The 18,367-nt window shown below is 60.7% G+C and overlaps 1 protein-coding gene across 2 annotated transcripts; it reads right to left on the minus strand.

The window, feature by feature from the left end:
* Positions 1-1,568: 1,568 nt before the first annotated feature.
* On the minus strand, positions 1,569-17,584 carry CYP26B1 (cytochrome P450 family 26 subfamily B member 1). Of its 2 annotated transcripts, XM_068979524.1 has the most exons (6): positions 17,381-17,584; positions 13,705-13,929; positions 4,527-4,802; positions 4,102-4,257; positions 2,456-2,740; positions 1,569-2,102 (listed from the first exon to the last, which is right to left on the minus strand). In XM_068979524.1, exons 1-6 carry the CDS (start codon positions 17,582-17,584, stop codon positions 1,710-1,712), a joined length of 1,539 nt encoding a protein of 512 aa, XP_068835625.1. In that variant the 3' UTR covers positions 1,569-1,709. The 2 variants fall into 2 exon arrangements, with proteins under 2 accessions (XP_068835625.1, XP_068835635.1); XM_068979534.1 differs by lacking the exon at positions 13,705-13,929.
* Between the last annotated feature and the right edge of the window lie 783 nt (positions 17,585-18,367).

Genomic DNA, 18,367 nt, shown 5'->3' on the forward strand with positions numbered 1-18,367 from the left:
GTGTTTTTTATTTTCTCCTAAAGAGGATTCATTGCTTTTATAACATCAAACACCAACAGAGAAACATGAAAAGCAGAGGAAATTTTGGAAACAGACAAAATCACTTAGAGACTCACCAGAGGCCCAAAACCATCCTGGGAGGCATCCCTCATTGCCAACACTCAAAATGCCAGTGGCAGGAGCTATTCCTCCTCCATCCCCTGACCGCTCATTTTCAACCAAATCACTTGACAAGTCGCACGTACCCTCCTCCTCAGCTCTCGCTGCAGCGCTCCCCACAGCCACCTCAAGCCACCACGGCCGAGGGAGGGCTGCCTTCTGCTCTCACCTCCCCTGGCTTTCATCTGGTCCCCACACCCCTGAGCTGGGCTAAGCAGACAGTGGCATAGAGGTGGGAAGGGACTTCAAGGACACCTTTCCAAGGGCAAAGGGCAAAGGGAGAGGGTCAAGGGAGGGATGACGGAGGCCCTGGCTCCCCGTCAGAAGAACCCGTATCCTTCTCCATACTTACCAGCCAGAGCGGGGGGCACCGCGGTGGACAGTGACCATGTGGGAAGCAGCAGCGGCCTCCTAGGCCCCTGTGCTCGAGGTTTCCGACAGAGCGGGCAGGGAGGCAGCGCGCCATTTCCCCATCTCCCCCCGGGACAAAGGCAGACCCACTGGATTTCACCCCGGGAGTGAGGCTCCGAGGTTGAACCCACAGAAGGTCTGGTGCCTGGGGGAGCTGCTCGACCCTCGGCCGGCGGGGGCAGGGGCTGGGGGCTGGGTCACTTGCAGAAGTCCTGCCTGGGACAGCTGGGATGGAAGCCAGGGGACGGTGGAATGCTTGCTCCAGTCCCAGTAACACCAAGAGTCGGTTATATCAGTGAATAAATACGGGGGATGGGGTGCAGGGGTCAGCCCATGGGCAGAGGGCCTTGGGCGTGGGTGTACAGGGAGCAGGGTGGGCTCTGAGCCGCCTGGTGGAAAGGTGGGGGTGTCAGTGCGCGTGCCCAGGGCCACCAGGGAGGATGCTGGGAGAACAGGGCCTGGGGCTCCTTTGCCCCAAGGTCAGAGAGAGAAAAAGTAGCAGCAATAGGTAATTTCAAACGTCCCAAATGGCAAGGGGTGGGCCTCCAGGCTGGTGACAACCCATCCCCGCTCTGCCAAGGGTGACTGGTGTTCTATTACCCACAATGCTGTTCCCCACGGGCACGGGTGGCCATACCGGGAGGGGCACTCGCCTGTCTGAGCCGGGGCGGGGGGTGGTGCCGAAGAGAGGCCCAAAGAGGGCACCTCTTTTTCTCCCTCCCCATGTCAACCACCTGACCTCAAACTAAAAAGGCCAAAAGAAAAGGGAGGGGAGAGACCAGTTCAGAACATCACAAGCAAGGGCCGCAGCACAGCCAAAGGTTAACACTGAGGGGCATGCGGGCCTGGGGCGGGGCCGGGGGGCGGGGCCCGGGGGCGGGGCCGGGGCGGGGCCCGGGGCGGGGCCGGTGGGGGGGGCGGGGGACGAAGCTGCTGGGAGCCAGAGAGACTGGAGAGGCGCAGGGGCAGGGGGAGGGCCCAACCCCGGAGGCCGGGCCCCTTTTGACTTGGGGCAGGTTTGCCAGGCAGAGGGACAGGGGAGAGCAAGGCCTGGGGGGCCCTCCCCCTTCCCCGGGCGCCAGCCCCACCCGCACACAGGTTACTACCCTCCCATCGCTCCCACCCCGAGGCCTGGAGCCTTAGACCGTGGCGCTCAGCATGGCCTCGGTCTCTGGCAGGATCTTGTTCTGGTTGGAGTCCAGGCCAAAGAACTTGACGCTGAGGCCGTCCACAGGGTGCAGGACGGGGACTAAGGTGATGCGGGGGAAGGTCCGGGTGGCCAGCTCGAAGCGGCTGGTGCTGGCCAGCTCCACCGCCAGCACCTTCAGGAACAGCTTGGCCAGGTGCTTGCCTAGGCAGGTCCGGACACCGCCGCCGAAAGGGAGGTAATGGAAGCGGCCGTCCTTGTCCTCGCTCCGCGCCTGGCCGAAGCGGTCGGGGTCAAAGACGTTCACATCCTTGAACACGGGCGCCGTGTCGTGTGTGTCCCGGATGCTGTACATGACACTCCAGCCTTTGGGGATCTGAAAACCCTGGAGGCAGGTAGGGGAAGGGACGGGGAGGGGTGTGAGAACCAGAGGGGGTCTCAGAGGACCCAGGACCTTCTACCTGCCAGCCCCCACCCAGATGTTCCCACTCTGGTCCCGGGGGCCTGGCCAGGCTCTCCTTTGGGCATGCCAGTCCACCTATTTATAGATGTCTCAAGGCAGCTTCACAGGACACCCAGGGGGGCTGCATCTGACCCAGCATTTGGGGCAAGGACCCTCCCACTACCCTGAAAGCTTCCTGAAAGTCAGAATCATCTCCCCATGAGACTGGGACTGAGGTACCCCATGGGGAGCTGATCTTTCCCGTCGGCCCGCCCCACAGCCCATGGGAGTCTCACATCGAGCTCGAAGGTTTGCAGCACCGTGCGGTAGCCGCCGGAGACTGGCGTGAACAGGCGCATGACCTCCTTGATGACGCAGTCCAGGTAGTGCAGCCCACTGAGAGTGTCGAGGCGCAGGGTGCCCTCGCAGGGGCAGCCGCCACTGTGCAAGAGGCCCTTGGCCCGCAGCTCCTCCCGCAGCTTCTCCAGCACGGCCGGGTGCTTCAGCAGCTGCATGATAAGCGAGGTGCTGGCGCTGGCAGTGGTGGCATAGGCAGCAAAGATGAGCTCCAGGGTCCCGTCCTGCAGCAGCGGAGAGGAGGCACCGCTTGCGACCTGGGTTCAGCCTGGTGGCAGCCCCTCCCCACCCATGTCCCCCCGACCCTGGGGCCATCTATTTGAGCCCTGGTGCTTCCTCTGAGCCTCACATTGCTGGGGCATGTCAGCCACGGTGGACATAGGTCCAGTCCCCTGACTGGGCAGAGGCACTAGCCTAAAAGTCCCCTGGGGCATGGCTGCTTCCCACTCACTGCTGGATTCCAGGACTGGCCATCAGCCCTCATCAGTGCAGTGAGCTCACAGGAAAACGAGCAAATCCCAAGGAGCAGGCACTGTTCGGGCCAGCAGATTGTGGTGCATGGTCTCCAGCTGGGCCTCCAGACTGGCAGCCCCAGCTTTTCCTTCCTCCTCAGGAGAAGGAGGGAGGTGGTAGATGGTCAGGAGAGCTGAGAGGTTAAGGAGGCAGGACCTGGGATGGGACCTGCAGTGAGAAGGCTGAGGCGCGGTGGCCCCCCGATGACTTAGAGCCCCTCAGGGCCCTCTGGGGAGCAATGGTGCCCCATGAAAAGGCCTCCCCAAGCCGTCTCATTCCAAGCCCTGCATTTTACAAATACGGACGCTGAGCCCAGAGAGCAGAGTGAACGAGTATGTCCCTTACTTGCCATGGCACTACCTACAAGTCACAAAACTTCTTATGAAATGGGGAAGTCTTTTGAGCTCCTTTCTGGCTCGTCAGAGATTTAACAACAAAAAAACAAAAAAAAAGGGGAAGCCGAGACAGGGATGGAGCAGTCGGCAGTTCAGTGTCCACGGGCACCTGGGAAGCATGTGGGCGGCAGAGTCTAAGTGAGGATGAACATCCACCTCAAGAAAGGGGAGGCAGGAAGACTTTCTTGGAGCCCAGAGAGGACAGTCCCGGGGCTGGCAGCCCAGCTGGATTTGGCCCGTGCCAGGCAGGCTGCGCCTCCCATTTGAAAAGGCTGCTCCTCCCCAAGGGCTGGGGCCGCTCTCCAGCAAGTGGCTTCTCCTTCTGGGCCTCGTTTCCCTAGGTGAGCTCCTAAGGCTGCTGTGACCATGAAAGGCATACTGGACGGGGGGAGGGCTGGGGTGAGGAGCAGACGAGGGGATCGACAATGCCCCTGATGCCACATCTGTTCAGGATTTCTAGGATCCAATTTCCAGCATCTTTTCCAAAATGGTAGAGGGAATTGTGGTGGGATGGAGAGCCTACGGCCCAGCTGCTGTGGGGACCAGTTCATCACCAGGACTGTGTGCACAGCAAGTCATGGGGAGGGAAGGGATGGCCCCACCCGTAAGGGTGCACGTGCAGTCCCGGGGAGGAGTTCGCGCACTTGCGCTGCCCGGGCGGGGGTGGGGGGGCCCACCTTCAGCTCCTGCATGGTCATCTCTTTCCCGTGCTCCTTGCTGCTCTCGATGAGGATGTCCAGCGCGTCTGCGTAGTCCTTGCCCTGCGTGCACTGCAGCTTCTCCCGGATTGCCTTTTCCAGGCCCTTCTGTAGGGTCTGTCTTGCCTGAATGCCCTGAGGCAGGGAGGAGGTTGTCTGGTTACCCAAGGGAAAGGGCAGGGTCACCAAGGGCCTCCTCCCAAGTTCTGGCAAGATGTAGTGGGGAATCCTCTGTGAATTTCCCATCTAAGCAGCAGAGACCCCAAGTGAAGGGTCCACCGTGCCCTCCCACTGAAACCCCTCTCTGCCAATGTGACCAGTGACCATCTTAGCGGTCAGCTGCCCCTCCCTGAGGGGAGCTCACAGATGCCCATCTCTTCTCCGCCCAGGCCCTGCGTGCTCACCCGCCGGTAGCCACTAAAGGGCAAGTCGACAGGCAGGGAGAAGACGTTCTCCACAAACTGCTGGTAGACCTCGAAGAGGTGCCCCAGGTCCTCCTCGGGGATGCTGAAGCCCAGCAGCACGCGGATGGCCATACGGAAGGTGAGCTTCTGAGCCTCCTGGTACACATTGATGGCTTCAGGGTGGCTGCTCCAGGCACGCAGCGTGTCCTGGATCACCAGCTGGATCTTGGGCAGGTAGCTCTCCAGGGCCTCATGGCTGAAAATCTTAGAGAAGACCTGCAGGGGAGTGAACTGGTCAGACGGACTCAGGCCTGCCCAGCCGAAGCGCAGTCCCCAGGTCCTTGCCCTGACTAGCCTCAGGCCTTCCCGTCTCCAGTCACAGTCCCTCTGCTGGCTCCTCCGCTCTGAGCCCCCCTCCCACTGCCCATGTCTTAAAGGGAAGGCGGGGGAAGGACGGGATTAAAACAGTTCACAGAGTTGGGACATTCAACATCACTCACAGGGTGACCTGAGCCGTCATTCCTTACTGAAGCCCCAGAAAAGCATGTGCTCCAAACAATGGCAAAGCCTGGAGACCCGGCAGTCCAGCTGCCAACAGGTCTATAGGCCATGTGGCCATGCCAGCATGAGGGGCAACACAAGAGGGGGCTGGGCAGGGCTGGGGGGAGGCTGCCCCTCCACTGCAGGGGCCATTCCCAAATGCCTAGGCCACGGCACAGATGTGCCCAGCAGGAACAGCACACAGGTGAGTGGACTGGACAAGGAAGAGGTGGAAAGCAGGAGGTGGGTCTTTTATTCCAGTGATGGGAGAACACGAGGGTCTAAGGCGAACTTCCTGAGACCCAAGGTTGCTCTCACTCCCTGCGAAACACCTACTGGGTGGAGATCCGAGGGTGTCTGTTACTGTGCCATCCAGAAGTCTTCACTGTGACCGGGTCTGGAGGCAGGGGAATGGAGGCAAGGCTTTTCACCCCAAAAGATCAGAAAGCCAAGGTCTTTTGATTCCCTGCATCTTCCCAGTTCATTTTAAGTAGCCAGTGAGTCTCTGCTTCCACCTCCCTTGCTTTCTGTCCTTGCAATTCCTGAGCAAAGAAGTCCTTAGCCCCCCTGCCCCTCCTCACCCGGATGCCCCTGTGCACGGTTTCACGTTGCTGCCCAAGATGTAGAGGAGAGGGTAAGATGTGAGTTTATTTACTGGTGGCCTGTGGGTCTCACTGGCAACCAACAACCTCTAGCCCCAACCGCTGGAGACAGAAAGAAGGGGTGCCCCCACCAATGCCGAGGGAAAGGTCATCAGGAAAGGCAGAGAGGGGAGAGGCAGAGCAGAGGAAGGAGACAAATATCCCTCTAGCCACCCCCAATCAGCCCCACGCAAACCACACACACGCGCCCGCCCTCCCCTCCTGCCCCCAAACACAACCACCGCACAAACTGTAAATGTGAGAATTTCCCCTGCAGTCAGCTCAAGAAGGAAAAGGTAACATTTTCCTGGCCTCGGCCCTGCATGGCTAATGGGAGGGCTGGTTTGCAGAAATAACAGTGCTGGCCCTTCAGTGGCCCAGCCAGACGCTCACAATAGCACTTTCATTCCGAAATTCCCGGTGGGCAGAGGGAGGGAGGGAGGGAAGGAGGCCGCTGAGGGGCAGAAAAACCAGCACTGTTTGGGGCTGCTCCTGCTACTAAGGGACGGCTGAAATGTAGAAGGATGAGGGGAGGTGGCAGGGGCAGCCCAGGCCTGGCCAGGTCACTCACACCTTGCTCAGCTGCGGGGGCCCGGGGAATTTCCAGGGCCACCTCCCTCCAGCATGCTCTCTGCCTCAGCACTCCCCTCCAACCCTGGTGTTTTTAGGATTCCAGGTTCCACTCCTGGTCCAAGAGTTTTATGGGTAGGAGCAGCGCACTGCCCCAGAACTCAGCATCAGCTGACTAGGGGCCCTTATAAAATAGCAAAGAGCCCACAGAAAGTGGTCCATGGGAGCCGAGCAGGCTCCTGAGGGACACAGGATGATATGTGGCTGCCAGGCCTCCGTGGGGAGGCTGGAGGTAGGGCAGGCAGGGACAGTGGGGGCATCATGCCTGGCCAGAGCCAGCCAGTCCAGAGCAGAGTCAAGGGCACTACCCTGAAGGAAAGGGAGCAGGTGCTGGCCAGGGCCCCCTGCACACAGAAGACCTGGGTACAAAAGTGGGCATGTGGAAGGGGAGGGGGAAGCAAGCAGAGGCCCATGCTGACGAGGACCAGCCAAAGTCAAAGCCAGCGAGGCTCCTAAGATGCAGTGGTGGTGGTGGTTTAGTCGCTAAGTCATGTCTGACTCTTGCGATCCCGTGGACTGTAGCCTGACAGGCTCCTCTGTCCATGCAGTGGGTGGTAGAAAAAGGCAGGCCTGGCACCTGGAAACCTGAGTTTTAATCCCAGATCATCCACCAACTCACCGTAATATCATGGCCAAATCACCTCCCGGCCTCACAGTTTCCTCATCTGTAAACTGGTGAGGCTGAACCAGGTGACCTCTGAGGTTCCTTTCAACGTACAAATCACATAAACACCAATATCCATGTGTCCCTAAGTAGACACTATCCCTTCAAAGCCCAGAATCTGGTATAATCACATGATATAATTGCCTGCTGGGCCTCTACTCACACACTGTGTATGGGCTACAGTGGCTCAGGAGGGGTCACTCCAGGGCTACCAAACGGGGAGCTCTGAGGGACCCCACTGCACCCGGAGGAGTGGCCAGGCAGGACCCAAGGACAAGCCCTGCCCTGTCCCAAAGGTTACATTCCCTGCGCCCTCTAGCGATGGCTGGCTGAATTGCTCCTACTCAAGCCTTGGGAGCCACGGACAACAGGAAGGACACAAGGGGACCTGGGACTGAGCAGAGCGATTCCAGAGCAGGGGGTCCACACCTCACGTCCAAGTGGGAAGGGGCCCTGAGCAAGGCCAGAAGCTGAAATGACCCCAAGATGCCTGAATCTGCAGGCTCTTTGAGGTGGGGCTTCTGAAAGAATTGCAGCCCCAACCAGGGCCCTTATCTTGACCCATCCACGAGTCTAACTGGATGCTCTGGGATCCCTTTCCTCCTGGCAGTCCCATGATTCTCCTTAGAGGCCCCCTGAGGGGGAAAAACTACCCAAACGAGAAGCTAAGCAAAGGCAGGTTGCGGGCACTCCAAGCTCAAGGGGCTTTGCTCGTGGTCATTAAGACCACGCTCTTGCCTCCTGCTCAGCTGTTCCTCAGGCATCGGGGCCTCCCAGGCGCCGGGAAACTCCAGGGCCTCATCCCTGGGACCGTGCCCAGGGTTAACAACGCGGGCGCTTCCCAAAGCTGGGGCAGCCCAGAAACCACCGCCCACCACAAAGCCCAGGAGGAGGCGGAGGTGCTGGCCAGGGCAGAGGAAGGCCGGGGCTCATGGGGGCGGGTAGGGTCAGCACTCGGGCACTGGGGAAGGTGCCGGCAGAGCAGCTCTGGGTGAGAAGGCAAAGGGTGTCCCGTGGCCCCAGAGCCCAGGGCCTGACCGCAGTCGCAGCGGGAGCCAGGACTGCTTTGTTTCCCTCTGGGGCTTCCCTGGGAATTCCCACAAGTGAGCCAAGAATGCTGGACAAAGGTCACCAGGAACCAGCCCAGCTCTGCAGAGCCCGGCAGAGAGAGCAGCAGGTAGGGAATGCCCCATCGGGTCCGTGCTGGGAGGGCAGGGCGCGGGAGACCGGGAACTTCAGGGAAGCCGAGCAGGATAGGCTCGGCCTTGAAGGGTGGTGTGCCTGGAAACCCTCCCCCCACCTCTACCAGCTTTCCCAGCAATGCAGTTGGCTCAAGAACCCCCATCTCTGGTTCTTCCTCTCCTTGGAATAAAAGTGGATTTCACAGCGGGGCCTGGCGTAGTCACCAGGGGGCTTGTCAAGGCTCAGATTCCCTGTGACTGTTTCTGCAAATGTCTCCCTCACACCCCGAGGCCCCCCTCCCCATGTCTCACCCTGGGAGAGGAGTAGCTCACCAGGTCCCCAGAGCCCTGTGCTGACCCACTCAGCCAGATAACTGCCCCTTCACAACTGGATGGATGCAGAGAAAGATGGGCAGCCTCAGAAGCTGGAAGAGCCGGAGAGGGAACCCACTCCCCGGGCCAGTGACTCAGACTGGGAGGAATGGAAGCGGCTGCCCGGGAGGGTGGGGGCCCGGGCAGGCCACCCCGCCAAGCCACCGGAGCCGCAGCCTGCGAGTGGAAAGAATAACAGAGGGCGGGCAGCCGCCGAGGCAGCTGTCCGCACAGCACAGGGGTGACGCCAAGGTGTGTACTTTATACTCAAGGAAGGGGGAGGACAGGAGAGGACGTCACCCCTTGGCTGCCTGGCATTTCCACTGGACCTCCACTTCACCCTGGCTGCCTCCTGAGTCAGGCCCCACTCAGACCCTCTGATGGGGAGGTGCTGGCCAGACATACCCCCCACCCCTGCCCTGCCCAGCCTGTGCATGCCCCTTCTGGGTCCTCAGCACCTGTGGGAACAGAGTTTCTGTCCCCTGTTTGAGTCCAGCTCTGACTGTCTCCCCTAATTCTTCCACACACAACAAAAGCACCCAGTGGGTGAGGGGAGGGCAGCACTTGGTACATTCCTGCTGAGCCACAGACTCTGAGAAGGTCTTCCCAGACCCTTCGAACCCTCCTCCAGCCAGAGACAAACCCCCTTGGAAAGCTGAGGCCCAAAGCAGGAAGAGCCTCCCAAGGTCACAGTCCCAGGCATGACTGGCCACACTCACCAGGGTCCCTGAATACCTGGCCTCCCACCACTCCAAACCCACTGAGCCAGCCTCTAGCAGTCCTGGGGACTCCAATGTATCTATGAGCCTGGGGGACGCTCCTCAAGGGCCCAAGTGTATTCTAAGGGCAAGCCCAGCTGTTTTGGCTACTCTGGTTTACTCTCAAGCTTTGTCAGGCCCTGGAGGCGCACCCTCAACCTCTGCCCTTCAGCCTGGGGCGCCTGGAACAGATACAGCAACCGGCATAGAGGGCTCAGGGCCGGAGCAGACCCCGGCCAAGCCTCCCTGCTGCCGGCCAAGGCCACAACTGCCTCCCAAGGCTGGGAGAATGAGCACATCCCTCAGCATCACAGTCTTGGATCCATCCCTCCCTGGGAGGAGGACGCAGGAGGGAGAGGGAAGGGAGAGAACAGCCCCCACACCACTTGCCCCTGCCCAACAAGGGTACACAGAGTGAGGAGACCACTCCCAGGCACCCTGGCAGCCAGCCGTGGGCACCCTCCCCCGCTGACCTTCAGACATCGGATCCTGTCAACCGCCCCCTCAGAAGCCCCTGATGCTACAGTAACTTTTGGTGAAGGACCTCCCCTGGCGGAACAAAGGCTCTGAGCCTATGTCGGAGGTGGGGTAGGCGGGCGCAGCTCCCAGGAGGCGGGCTGCCTGGCCATTCACTGTCTTCCCATTCAACCCAGGTAGAAACTTCTGCCCTGAGCCAAACCTGATGGACATGACTTTGGAGCCAGAGGCTGTGCATTGGTTCAAAGGCCACCTGGAGCCGGTCTGAGCTGGCCTCCCGCAGGATCCCGCAACCGTGGACCCTCTTGGCTCTGCCCTCCTGCCGAAGCACCTCCTGGTCTCTCTATCCTGACACAAATCCCAGCATACCCAGGATTTCTGAAAGAAGTACAATGAGCCTGACCCTGAGCTCCATCCCCACCCAGGGGGCTGAAAGGCTGTCTGTGAGGAGCCATAGGTGGGTGGCAGAGATTCTTAATTCCTACCCCCAAAACCTGAGAAGCTGTTCCCCTATCTCAGCCATGGACACCGAAGTCCCTGAGCCAGGAGGCAGAGTAGGAGGGACAAGAAGACCACTCCTAAGGTCTCTCTAGTCCAGAGCTCCAAAGCTAAGTTCATCCCTGGGATGCACTCTGATGCAGAGAGCTCCAAGTTCTCTGGCAGAATCTCAGGGCCACTGCCTGAAATGCCCTGAAGACGCTGGCTTTTCAGTGTAAAGAAGCCAGGCCCCAGCTCCAAAGAAAAAGAGGAAATGTCTGATCTTGGTGTGTGGGGTTCGGCACTGGATGCTTCCAGGACGACCCATGACAACTCCCTGTCCCCCTCCTCTATGTCTCTGGTAACCCTCCCCCGATCTTCTCTACTTCTCTCCATGCGCTCTTCCAGGGCAACCCAGCCTCTCCGCATACATGGAGAGGTGCAGTCCCTCCCCTCAAAATCAGAGACTCCCCAGGCCCCTGGTAGGGGAGGCCCAACAGAGGAGGGGGACAGATCTGAGGTGGTGGCTATGACGACACTGGCCTGGAGTCCAGAGAGGACTCTGTTAGACTGGGCGAGGTGTTCTCCCTGGCAACCCTACCCCTCTGGGCCCTAGACCACCAGGGCAGCCTGGACAAACACCTGGACTTCAGCGATGACTGTGAGGAACCCCTTCCCAGCACATCTGGTCAGACCTCCCAGAGAAGGGGTGGGGTACCTGCCCCAATGGAAACAGTGACGCTCCTAGTTCCCCACCAGCAGGGCCTCACTACACCTGGGCCCCACTTCCTGCGGGTACATGCTTACCCTTCGCAGGCCAGGGTCCCTGCTTGCAGTGCGGGCTGGATAAGGCAGCAGGAGAGCCATGGGGCAGCCCCAACCCTGGCCAAAGTGGGTCTACCAGGCACTGGGTCCAGCAAACAGGCCATTCCCTCGACCCATATGTGTGCCCCTGAGTATTCTCTTCTCATCCCTCCAGCCAGATTCCACTCTTCAAGGGCAAGGACCTGGCCTTTATGTTTGTATACCTACCTTCTATGTTCGTTTCTAGCCCAAGCCCTGCTATTTAACTCAGTAAACTTAAGCTGCTGGAACACCAATTAACGATTTGGGGGAGAAGGACCTTTTCATCTGTCTTTTTAACATAAGACACACATGCCACATAACAAGGCCACCACCAGTACACACAGAGGGTCCCCAAGTCTCTGTCAGGATGAGCTGGTCTCTGGCTGCTCCCGACCCCCAAGGAGCTAGAAGGCAAGGGTGCCAGGAAGAGGGACACTATCCGTGCCTCCTCGGTGGTCCAGCTTTCTGGCCTCTCTCAGGTCCCACCACCTCACCCCGTCCCCCAGGCTTCCTTCCCTCAGTATTCCTCCAGCAGCATTCACCGGGTCCCCCCTCCCCGACCCTCCAGCCCTCCTTCCAAACGGACCACAGAAAGCCAAGCCCTCGGGGACTTTCCAGGAGGGCCCTGCCCCACCTGAAGGCCTACAGCCAGGTCAGGCAGAGGGTGAATGCAACTGCAAGGCAAGAGCCTCCCCGCAAACCTTCCACATCCCCAGGGTCTCACACTCAGGTCCTGATCAAGCTTTCTTCCTCGCAGCACCGCTCCCCCGCCATCTCCACCCTCAGCTTCTGGCAGCCCCAGGTGGGCAGGGCTGAGTAGGCTGTCCTTGATGGCTTAGAAACGCTCTTCCCAGAGACGCCAGTGTTGCAGGCCCTGCCCTGCCTTTTCTTCCTTCCCGACCTGTTTCCCGACCTCTGGGAGTTAGTGATGGATAGGGAATCCTGGACTGCTGCAAGCAGTCCATGGGGTCGCAGAGTCGGACGCGACTGAGCGACTGAACAGAACTGAACTGACCTGACCTGTTTCAAGTCCCTCAACCTCTCTAAGCCTCAGGGTCCTCTTCTGTGAGCGGCGGACAAAAATGGCTTTCTAAACCACATTCTTTGGAGCTGGGTTTCTGAGTCTCAGGCTCTCTCCTAACTCTTTAAAATAAACTTTTGGTGGAGTTACACCAAAAGAAAAAAAGAAGTGTTTGGCAGCCCCCTCCCCGCCACTCCCGAGAACCCTCCCCATCTGCCCCCGGGCTCTGTTAGCTGCTTCCGGCTCCAATGAAGCAGCTGGAGAGACTACTTAGCCCCTTTCCCAGCCCCTGAAATGCGTGCTTTTCGAGGGCGAGGGCGAGGGGCGAGGGGCGAGGGCGAGGGCGGGGGGCGAGGGCGGGGGGCGAGGGCGAGGGCGAGGGCGAGGGCGGGGGGCGAGGGCGGGGGCAGGGGTGGGTACGTGCAGACCAGTCCCCTCTGATTTTTCTCCTTTTGTCTGTTACGATGAACTACTCTTCGCGGGCCGTTCGCAATACATCGAATTCTACGGGATGAATTCCTCCGTTCACACACAGACTTCCGGCGGAGGGGGCTGCCCACCGTGGCCCTCTCCTGTCTCCCGGGCTCTGCCCCTTTTCCCGGAGATCACACGCTGCCTCTCCCTTTCCTCTAGGTTTCAAACCTGGTGAGTCCTCTGACCCAATGGAAAAAATGAAGGGAGGGGAGGTCGTGCAGCGCCGCCTCCCCCCGTCGCGGCCGCTTTAAGCCGGCGGGCCGGCGCCCCGCCCGCCGGCGGCTCAGCTTTCGGGTTACTGCAGTTCAAACAGCACGTGCCGCCCGCGCTCGGAGCCGAGGCGGCGGCGCAGCCCTGGGAGGGGGCGGGGGAGGCTTGCTCCGTGCGCGCTGGCTCGCCTCCTCCTCGCCTCTTCCAGGCGCTCGGGAAATCCACAGGATAAACACCCACTTTCTCTTCCTCTTTATGGGAGGAGGGTAGGTGCGCTTTGATCCCCCGCCGCCCCTCGGCTGTTATCCCACCCCTTGTACTTCCCCCTCGGCCCAGATCCGAGCGCGGTGGCCCAAATTTCACCTCGCCCCTCCCAGGCAAGGCCCAGCAACCGCTGCCACAAGGTGCCCCCAGCCGCCCGCGCCTGCTTGCGGTGCCCTTAAAGCAACCTGCAGCAGGGAAGGCTAGGTGTGATTTTAGAATGAGCCGTTTCTAGTCCTCGGGATTCCAAGGGGCGATAAGGAGGAGCGCTGGTCACCGTTCCCCCTCTCTTTTTGTCCAGGTTTGTGGAACACGGCGAGGACAGGCTTTGGACGCCCCTATCACCGCATGTTCAAGTTGTCCAAACCAACTCCCAATGACCCTCCCTTTGGGCCTGGTAGCGCGCACGGTACGGTGGGTCAGCAAAAGGGCAGACCCGGAGGAGGCCTGTGCAGGCCCTGGATCTGGGGTCGCAGCTGTCTAGGCAGGGAGCTTCGGGATTCTCCTGCATGGTGTGCAAATACGGGCGCGGATTCTGGTGGGGACGTCCCCGGGGCACCAAGAACTCCTCACTCCGAGGGGGTGCACGCAAGAAGAGGATCAGAGCACGGTTGCGAGTCTCTTACCTTGCGTTTGTTCCGGTGGATGTCGCCGATGGAGTTGGACACCGTGTTGGGGCCCAGCAGCATGCGTGTGCTTCGTGGCCACTCGGTGCTCACGAGGTGGTGCTCGCCCATGAGGATCTTGCGCACATTCTCCGCGCCGGTCACACGGATTAGCGGCCGCCCGAGCAAGTGCGTCTTGAACACGTTGCCATACTTTTCCCTCCGCGACGACTGGAAGCCAGAACCCTGCAGGGGCCACGCAAGAACTTTCTCAGGGCCCACAGCGCCAGATGGGACGTCCAGGAGGCCCAGCCTCGAGGGCCCTCGGGGGAGGGGCGGAGGACCTCACCTCCGGCACCAGTTCCCTACCCTCCTGTATCCCACTCACACACATACGCACGCACGCACGTAGGTTTTATTTTTCATAGCATGCACGAGAACTGGGAAGTGGGGCCTAGAGGATAATAAATAATGCAAGGGGGCGAGAGGCCCAGGGCACCCCGCGGGAGGTTTTTTTTAGTAATGACTTGCGGGAGGGAAAAGGTATCACGGACCGCGAGACCCTAAACTAGAGCCTCCGCCTCCCCCCTCCCTCGCCTCGCGCTCGGGAGACTCTCGGAATAAATATTTCCAGGCTCGCGGCCACGGGCTGGCGAGACCCCGCGGGGTGGCCGCAGGCCAAAGATTATTTATAGCGGCGAGCGGTCGGTGCCCCGAGGCAATCACTACCGATGGGGGTTGGGGTTTCTTCCGTTCGCGGGTGTGGGCCTCGAAGGGACCGGGCGGCCCTCTGAGAGCTCCGCAGGGTAGAGTCACGGGCCCGGAGCCGCGATTTTCCGAACGCAATTTGCCCCGAAATAACTGAGCAGGACTTTCGTCGCCGCCTTGGAGTTTGGAACGCGAGCGCAGAGGAAGGCGCTTCCCGCGGGGCGGGGCGGGGCGGGGCTGGGCGGCCGTCACAGGTAACCGGATCCCCGGCGGCGGCGCGAGCCGAGCAGAGCCAGGCCCCGGCCCAGGCCGGGCGCTCGGAGGAGCTGGCGGTGCTGGCCCCACGAGGGTACCGGAAACCGAGGGGACCTCCGAGGGGCGGGGGCAGGGGCGTCCCGCTCACCTTTGACGTCGTTGCTCGCCACCCAGCCCCGCATTAACCCTTCTCCGGCCGCGGCTGCAACCCGGTGAAGGGGGAGGGGCGCCACCTGTCAGGCTGTCCCGCCTGCCCGCTGACAGACGTGCGGATGCGGGCTCCAGACCTGCGGGGTCATGCACCCCCCGAAGGGACCCTCGGCTTCCTCTTTTCCCCGGTTGGTCCCCCTCCTCACTTTCCTTTCTTCGGCGGAAAAGTATTCGCCAGTTAGATGTGTACACACCCCAGCCCCGCCGAAAAGTGACTCTGCAGAACCCGGAGCCCTAATCACTTTTCCACATGTGCCTCCGGCCCGGGCGCGCGACAGGGAGCGAGCCCGGAGCGCCCGCGCCTCCAGGTTGGCGGGTGGGGGAGAACTCCCGCCACTCTGCGGCACTTCTAGGCGGCGTCTACCCCTTTAAGAGAAATCAAGGCGAGGGTGGAGGTGCGACCAAAGTGGGGTGAGGAGCGGGGCTCCCTCGCTCTGCCAGAGGTACCGGTCTCTCTCACTCCGTCTGACTCTCCTTCGCTCCTCTCCTGCGTTTCCTCTGTTTTTCTTTTCTTTCGACACAAAAGTTGGGTTGTGAATTTTCCGAGGTCGCCCCCGCCTTTCTCCCGCCGCACCACCCCCCCGCCTCTGATCTGCCTAACTATAATTAAAGTGCGTTTTTTGTGGTATTAATAAAGGGTTATTTGTCCGCCGTTTCCACGGTCTTCACAAAGAGGACTTTCATAGGGGCGGCCGCTCGGGCCGCGAGTCCAATTTATACAAAAATGTTGTATTTTTAGCCCTGGGCTCTGTTTAGATGGCGCACGGTGGAAACGGAGAGCCCTTGGAGGTCCCCCAGTAAAATCTGATAAATGACTCCGAAAAAATAAAGCTGGGATTCAGAGGGATCCCATTAACCCCTTCACTGCTCCTCTACACGCATCTCTCATTACCCGCCCGCCGGGAGGGTCAAGGGCCCCCCGGGGGCGGACGAATGGGGAGGCGTAGGCCTGCTTCCCCCTCCCCATCTTACGTGCGAGTTGGACGCGGAGCCCCGGAGGCCCTTGTGGGATTCGGAGAAAAGGTCAGGGGGACGTCGGTGGCCCGGGGAGGGGGGGGGTAAAGAAAGGGGGGGCCAGACCTCGAATTCGGCAGATTGGCTATAACAAGGTAGGGGCCGACGCCCCTGTGAATTATTTTATTTCCTAAATTCTCGGCCAAAAGCCTAGACCACCGCTGCAGTTAACCCTTTAAGTGTGTTGGCACGGGAGAGGCGCTAGGGATTTCTTCACGGCGGTGGGGGAGGGGTATGTAGGTCTCACTGGTTGAAATGAACCCCACCTTGCTGCACGAACCCCAAAGAGATGAGTTTGATTCCGGGACTTGGGAAGACCACTGAGGAGAGGAACCTCGCGTGCCCCTCCCGCCCCAGCTCTGCTGTCAATTGGCTCCGGGCGGGGCGGGGCTGCGCTGGGTGTCTGTGTGCACGCGCGGATTGCACGCGTCTGTTAATTTCAAGCCAAGCTTTCGCACTTCTAAACCCACAGGTCTCTGCCTTCACCTCCCGCCCCAGCTTTCCTGGGCCTGGACTGTCTGTTTCAGTACAGCCATCCTTCTAATTCTCATCAGCATCTGCCAGACAAACCCGCGTGCACACGCGCACGCAACACACCTCCCGCGGTTAACCCAGAGGATCCCCATCCCAAAGAAAAACCTCCTGTTTAACACATTGCAAAAGCGATTGTCTAGCGCTTGAGGAGGTTAATTCCAGATTAATTTCCCCATTACCTACCTGGGTCTGGTCCCCGACAGGCCCACCCCCATTATCGCCGGCAGTGTGGTTTGTGCGGCGTCTAACAACAAACACAAACGCTCTCTATGGATCTCACACACCTCTCCCAAGTTCCTCTCCCCTGCTAGACTGTCCCCACCCAGTAAGTAAATAGACCCTTTTCTCCGAAAGTCGAGAAACCTCGGGTCTCAGGCTTCTCATTTTCCTTGGGTTACCTCCTTCTTCTCCCACCACAAAACACACACACTTTCTCAAACCGTGGACCAGGGCAGTAGTACCTGGCGTGGCCAGGACGGGACGCGGCGGGAACAGAGCGGCAATCCCGGCTGCCACTGGCCCACTCTTTCTTTCCCTGACTCGGTTTTCGGGTCCCAGGTACACCGACAAAGACCGGGAAGTCGACAGCCAGTGGGACGGGAACGCGAAGGAGAGGCGAAAGCGGCTCTAGACGGGACGCCCCCTCCAACTCGCGCGGCTCGCGAAGCCCCCAGGACGCTAGGCGCACTCCTGCTGAGTCGCCCGCGGCTGGAAAAAGTCGGTCTTGGGAGCCCTCTGGGATCCAGGGACCTCTCTTACCACCTCCTTGAACCTGCGCACCCGGCGCCAGCGGGCTCAGAACCACGCCGCAGGCGGGCCGGGGAAGCCAGGGCGGCTCAGGAGGAGAGGAGGGAAGGGGCGGGGCGGGGACTGGTGCCTTCAGGCTCCCGGCGCCCCCTGGCCGGCCCGCGGCTCCAACCGCCCGGTGCTCGCCGTTAGCGGAACCTGGAGAGCAACGGAGTGAGTGCGCCCTTACCTGTAGCAGCCAGTGGCCGGTCTCTCCGATGAGCGGGAAGCCCATGGAGCCCTTAGGGATGGGCAGCTTGCAGCTCTTGTCGCGGGTGGCAGCCCAGCGCAGCTGCCACAGCTGCTGCGACACGGCCAGCAGCAGCGTCACCGACACCAGGCACGCGGCGAGGGTGGCCAGCGCCGACACCAGCTCCAAGCCTTCAAAGAGCATGTTGGCGGCCGCTCGGGGGATTGGCTGTGCGGGCCTCGGCGGGGGAGGGGAGGGCCAGACGGGAAGGGACGCGAGCGGCGGGGGAGGGGAGGCTTCGGCCGGGGGTCCTGGCACCTCCAGCCGAAACAGAGAAGGAGCAAGGGGCCGAGGGAAGGGAAGTGGAGGTTGTGAGGGGAGAGCAGAGGCGGGTGGGAAATCGCCTAGAAGAAGGGAGAGAGGAGACACGAGGCGACTCGGAGTGTGACTTTGTTTGTTTGCTTGCTTGTTTGTTCCCTTATAGCGGGCTTAGGGGTTGCTCGAGGGGTGGCGAGACGAAGTCGTGAATCAAGCTGATGGGCTGGCTCTCCCCGCAACCATCACACTCGGAAAACTTGGGGAAAACTTTGTCCAGCGGGAGTCTCTCTCGTAAGCCCCTTCCCCTGTTTGGGAAAAAAAGAAGAAGGGGGACAGAGAACTAGCGGAGAGAAAGTGCGATGGATTTGTCAAAAGTTTTCCCCTCAAATTCCTAGGTTTTAAAAAAAAGGAAAAATCCTGAATCCCCAAATTCCAACGAACCCAGAAACTTTGGGTGCAAGGGGGAAGGCTCCCCGGCTGAGGCGAGTGGAGAGGCCGAGCTCAGCGCCTCTGGGCTGCCCGGGGTGGCGCGCCGGAGCCCCGGAGCCGCCGCTGCACCCCCGAGGCGGGCGCGGCAGGCGAGGCGGCGAGGCGGACGCGGGTGCGGAGCCGGCGGCCCGCGGCCAGGACGGGACGCAGCCGGCGACAGAGCCCCGGGCGGGCGCTGGG

This window comes from Capricornis sumatraensis, chromosome 1 (assembly GCF_032405125.1).
Source record: "Capricornis sumatraensis isolate serow.1 chromosome 1, serow.2, whole genome shotgun sequence".
NCBI classification, from domain to species: Eukaryota; Metazoa; Chordata; class Mammalia; order Artiodactyla; family Bovidae; genus Capricornis; species Capricornis sumatraensis.

What these genes read in the sequence shown, in the direction of transcription:
- CYP26B1 (XM_068979524.1), bottom strand. Translation starts at nt 17,584, where the DNA reads ATGCTCTTTGAAGGCTTGGAGCTGGTGTCGGCGCTGGCCACCCTCGCC. An exon ending in CCGGCCACTGGCTGCTACAG is followed by an intron (nt 13,930 to 17,380) that starts GTAAGGGCGCAC and finishes TGGCCCCTGCAG; the next exon opens with GGTTCTGGCTTCCAGTCGTC. An exon ending in TGCAAACCTTCGAGCTCGAT is followed by an intron (nt 2,103 to 2,455) that starts GTGAGACTCCCA and finishes ACCTGCCTCCAG; the next exon opens with GGTTTTCAGATCCCCAAAGG.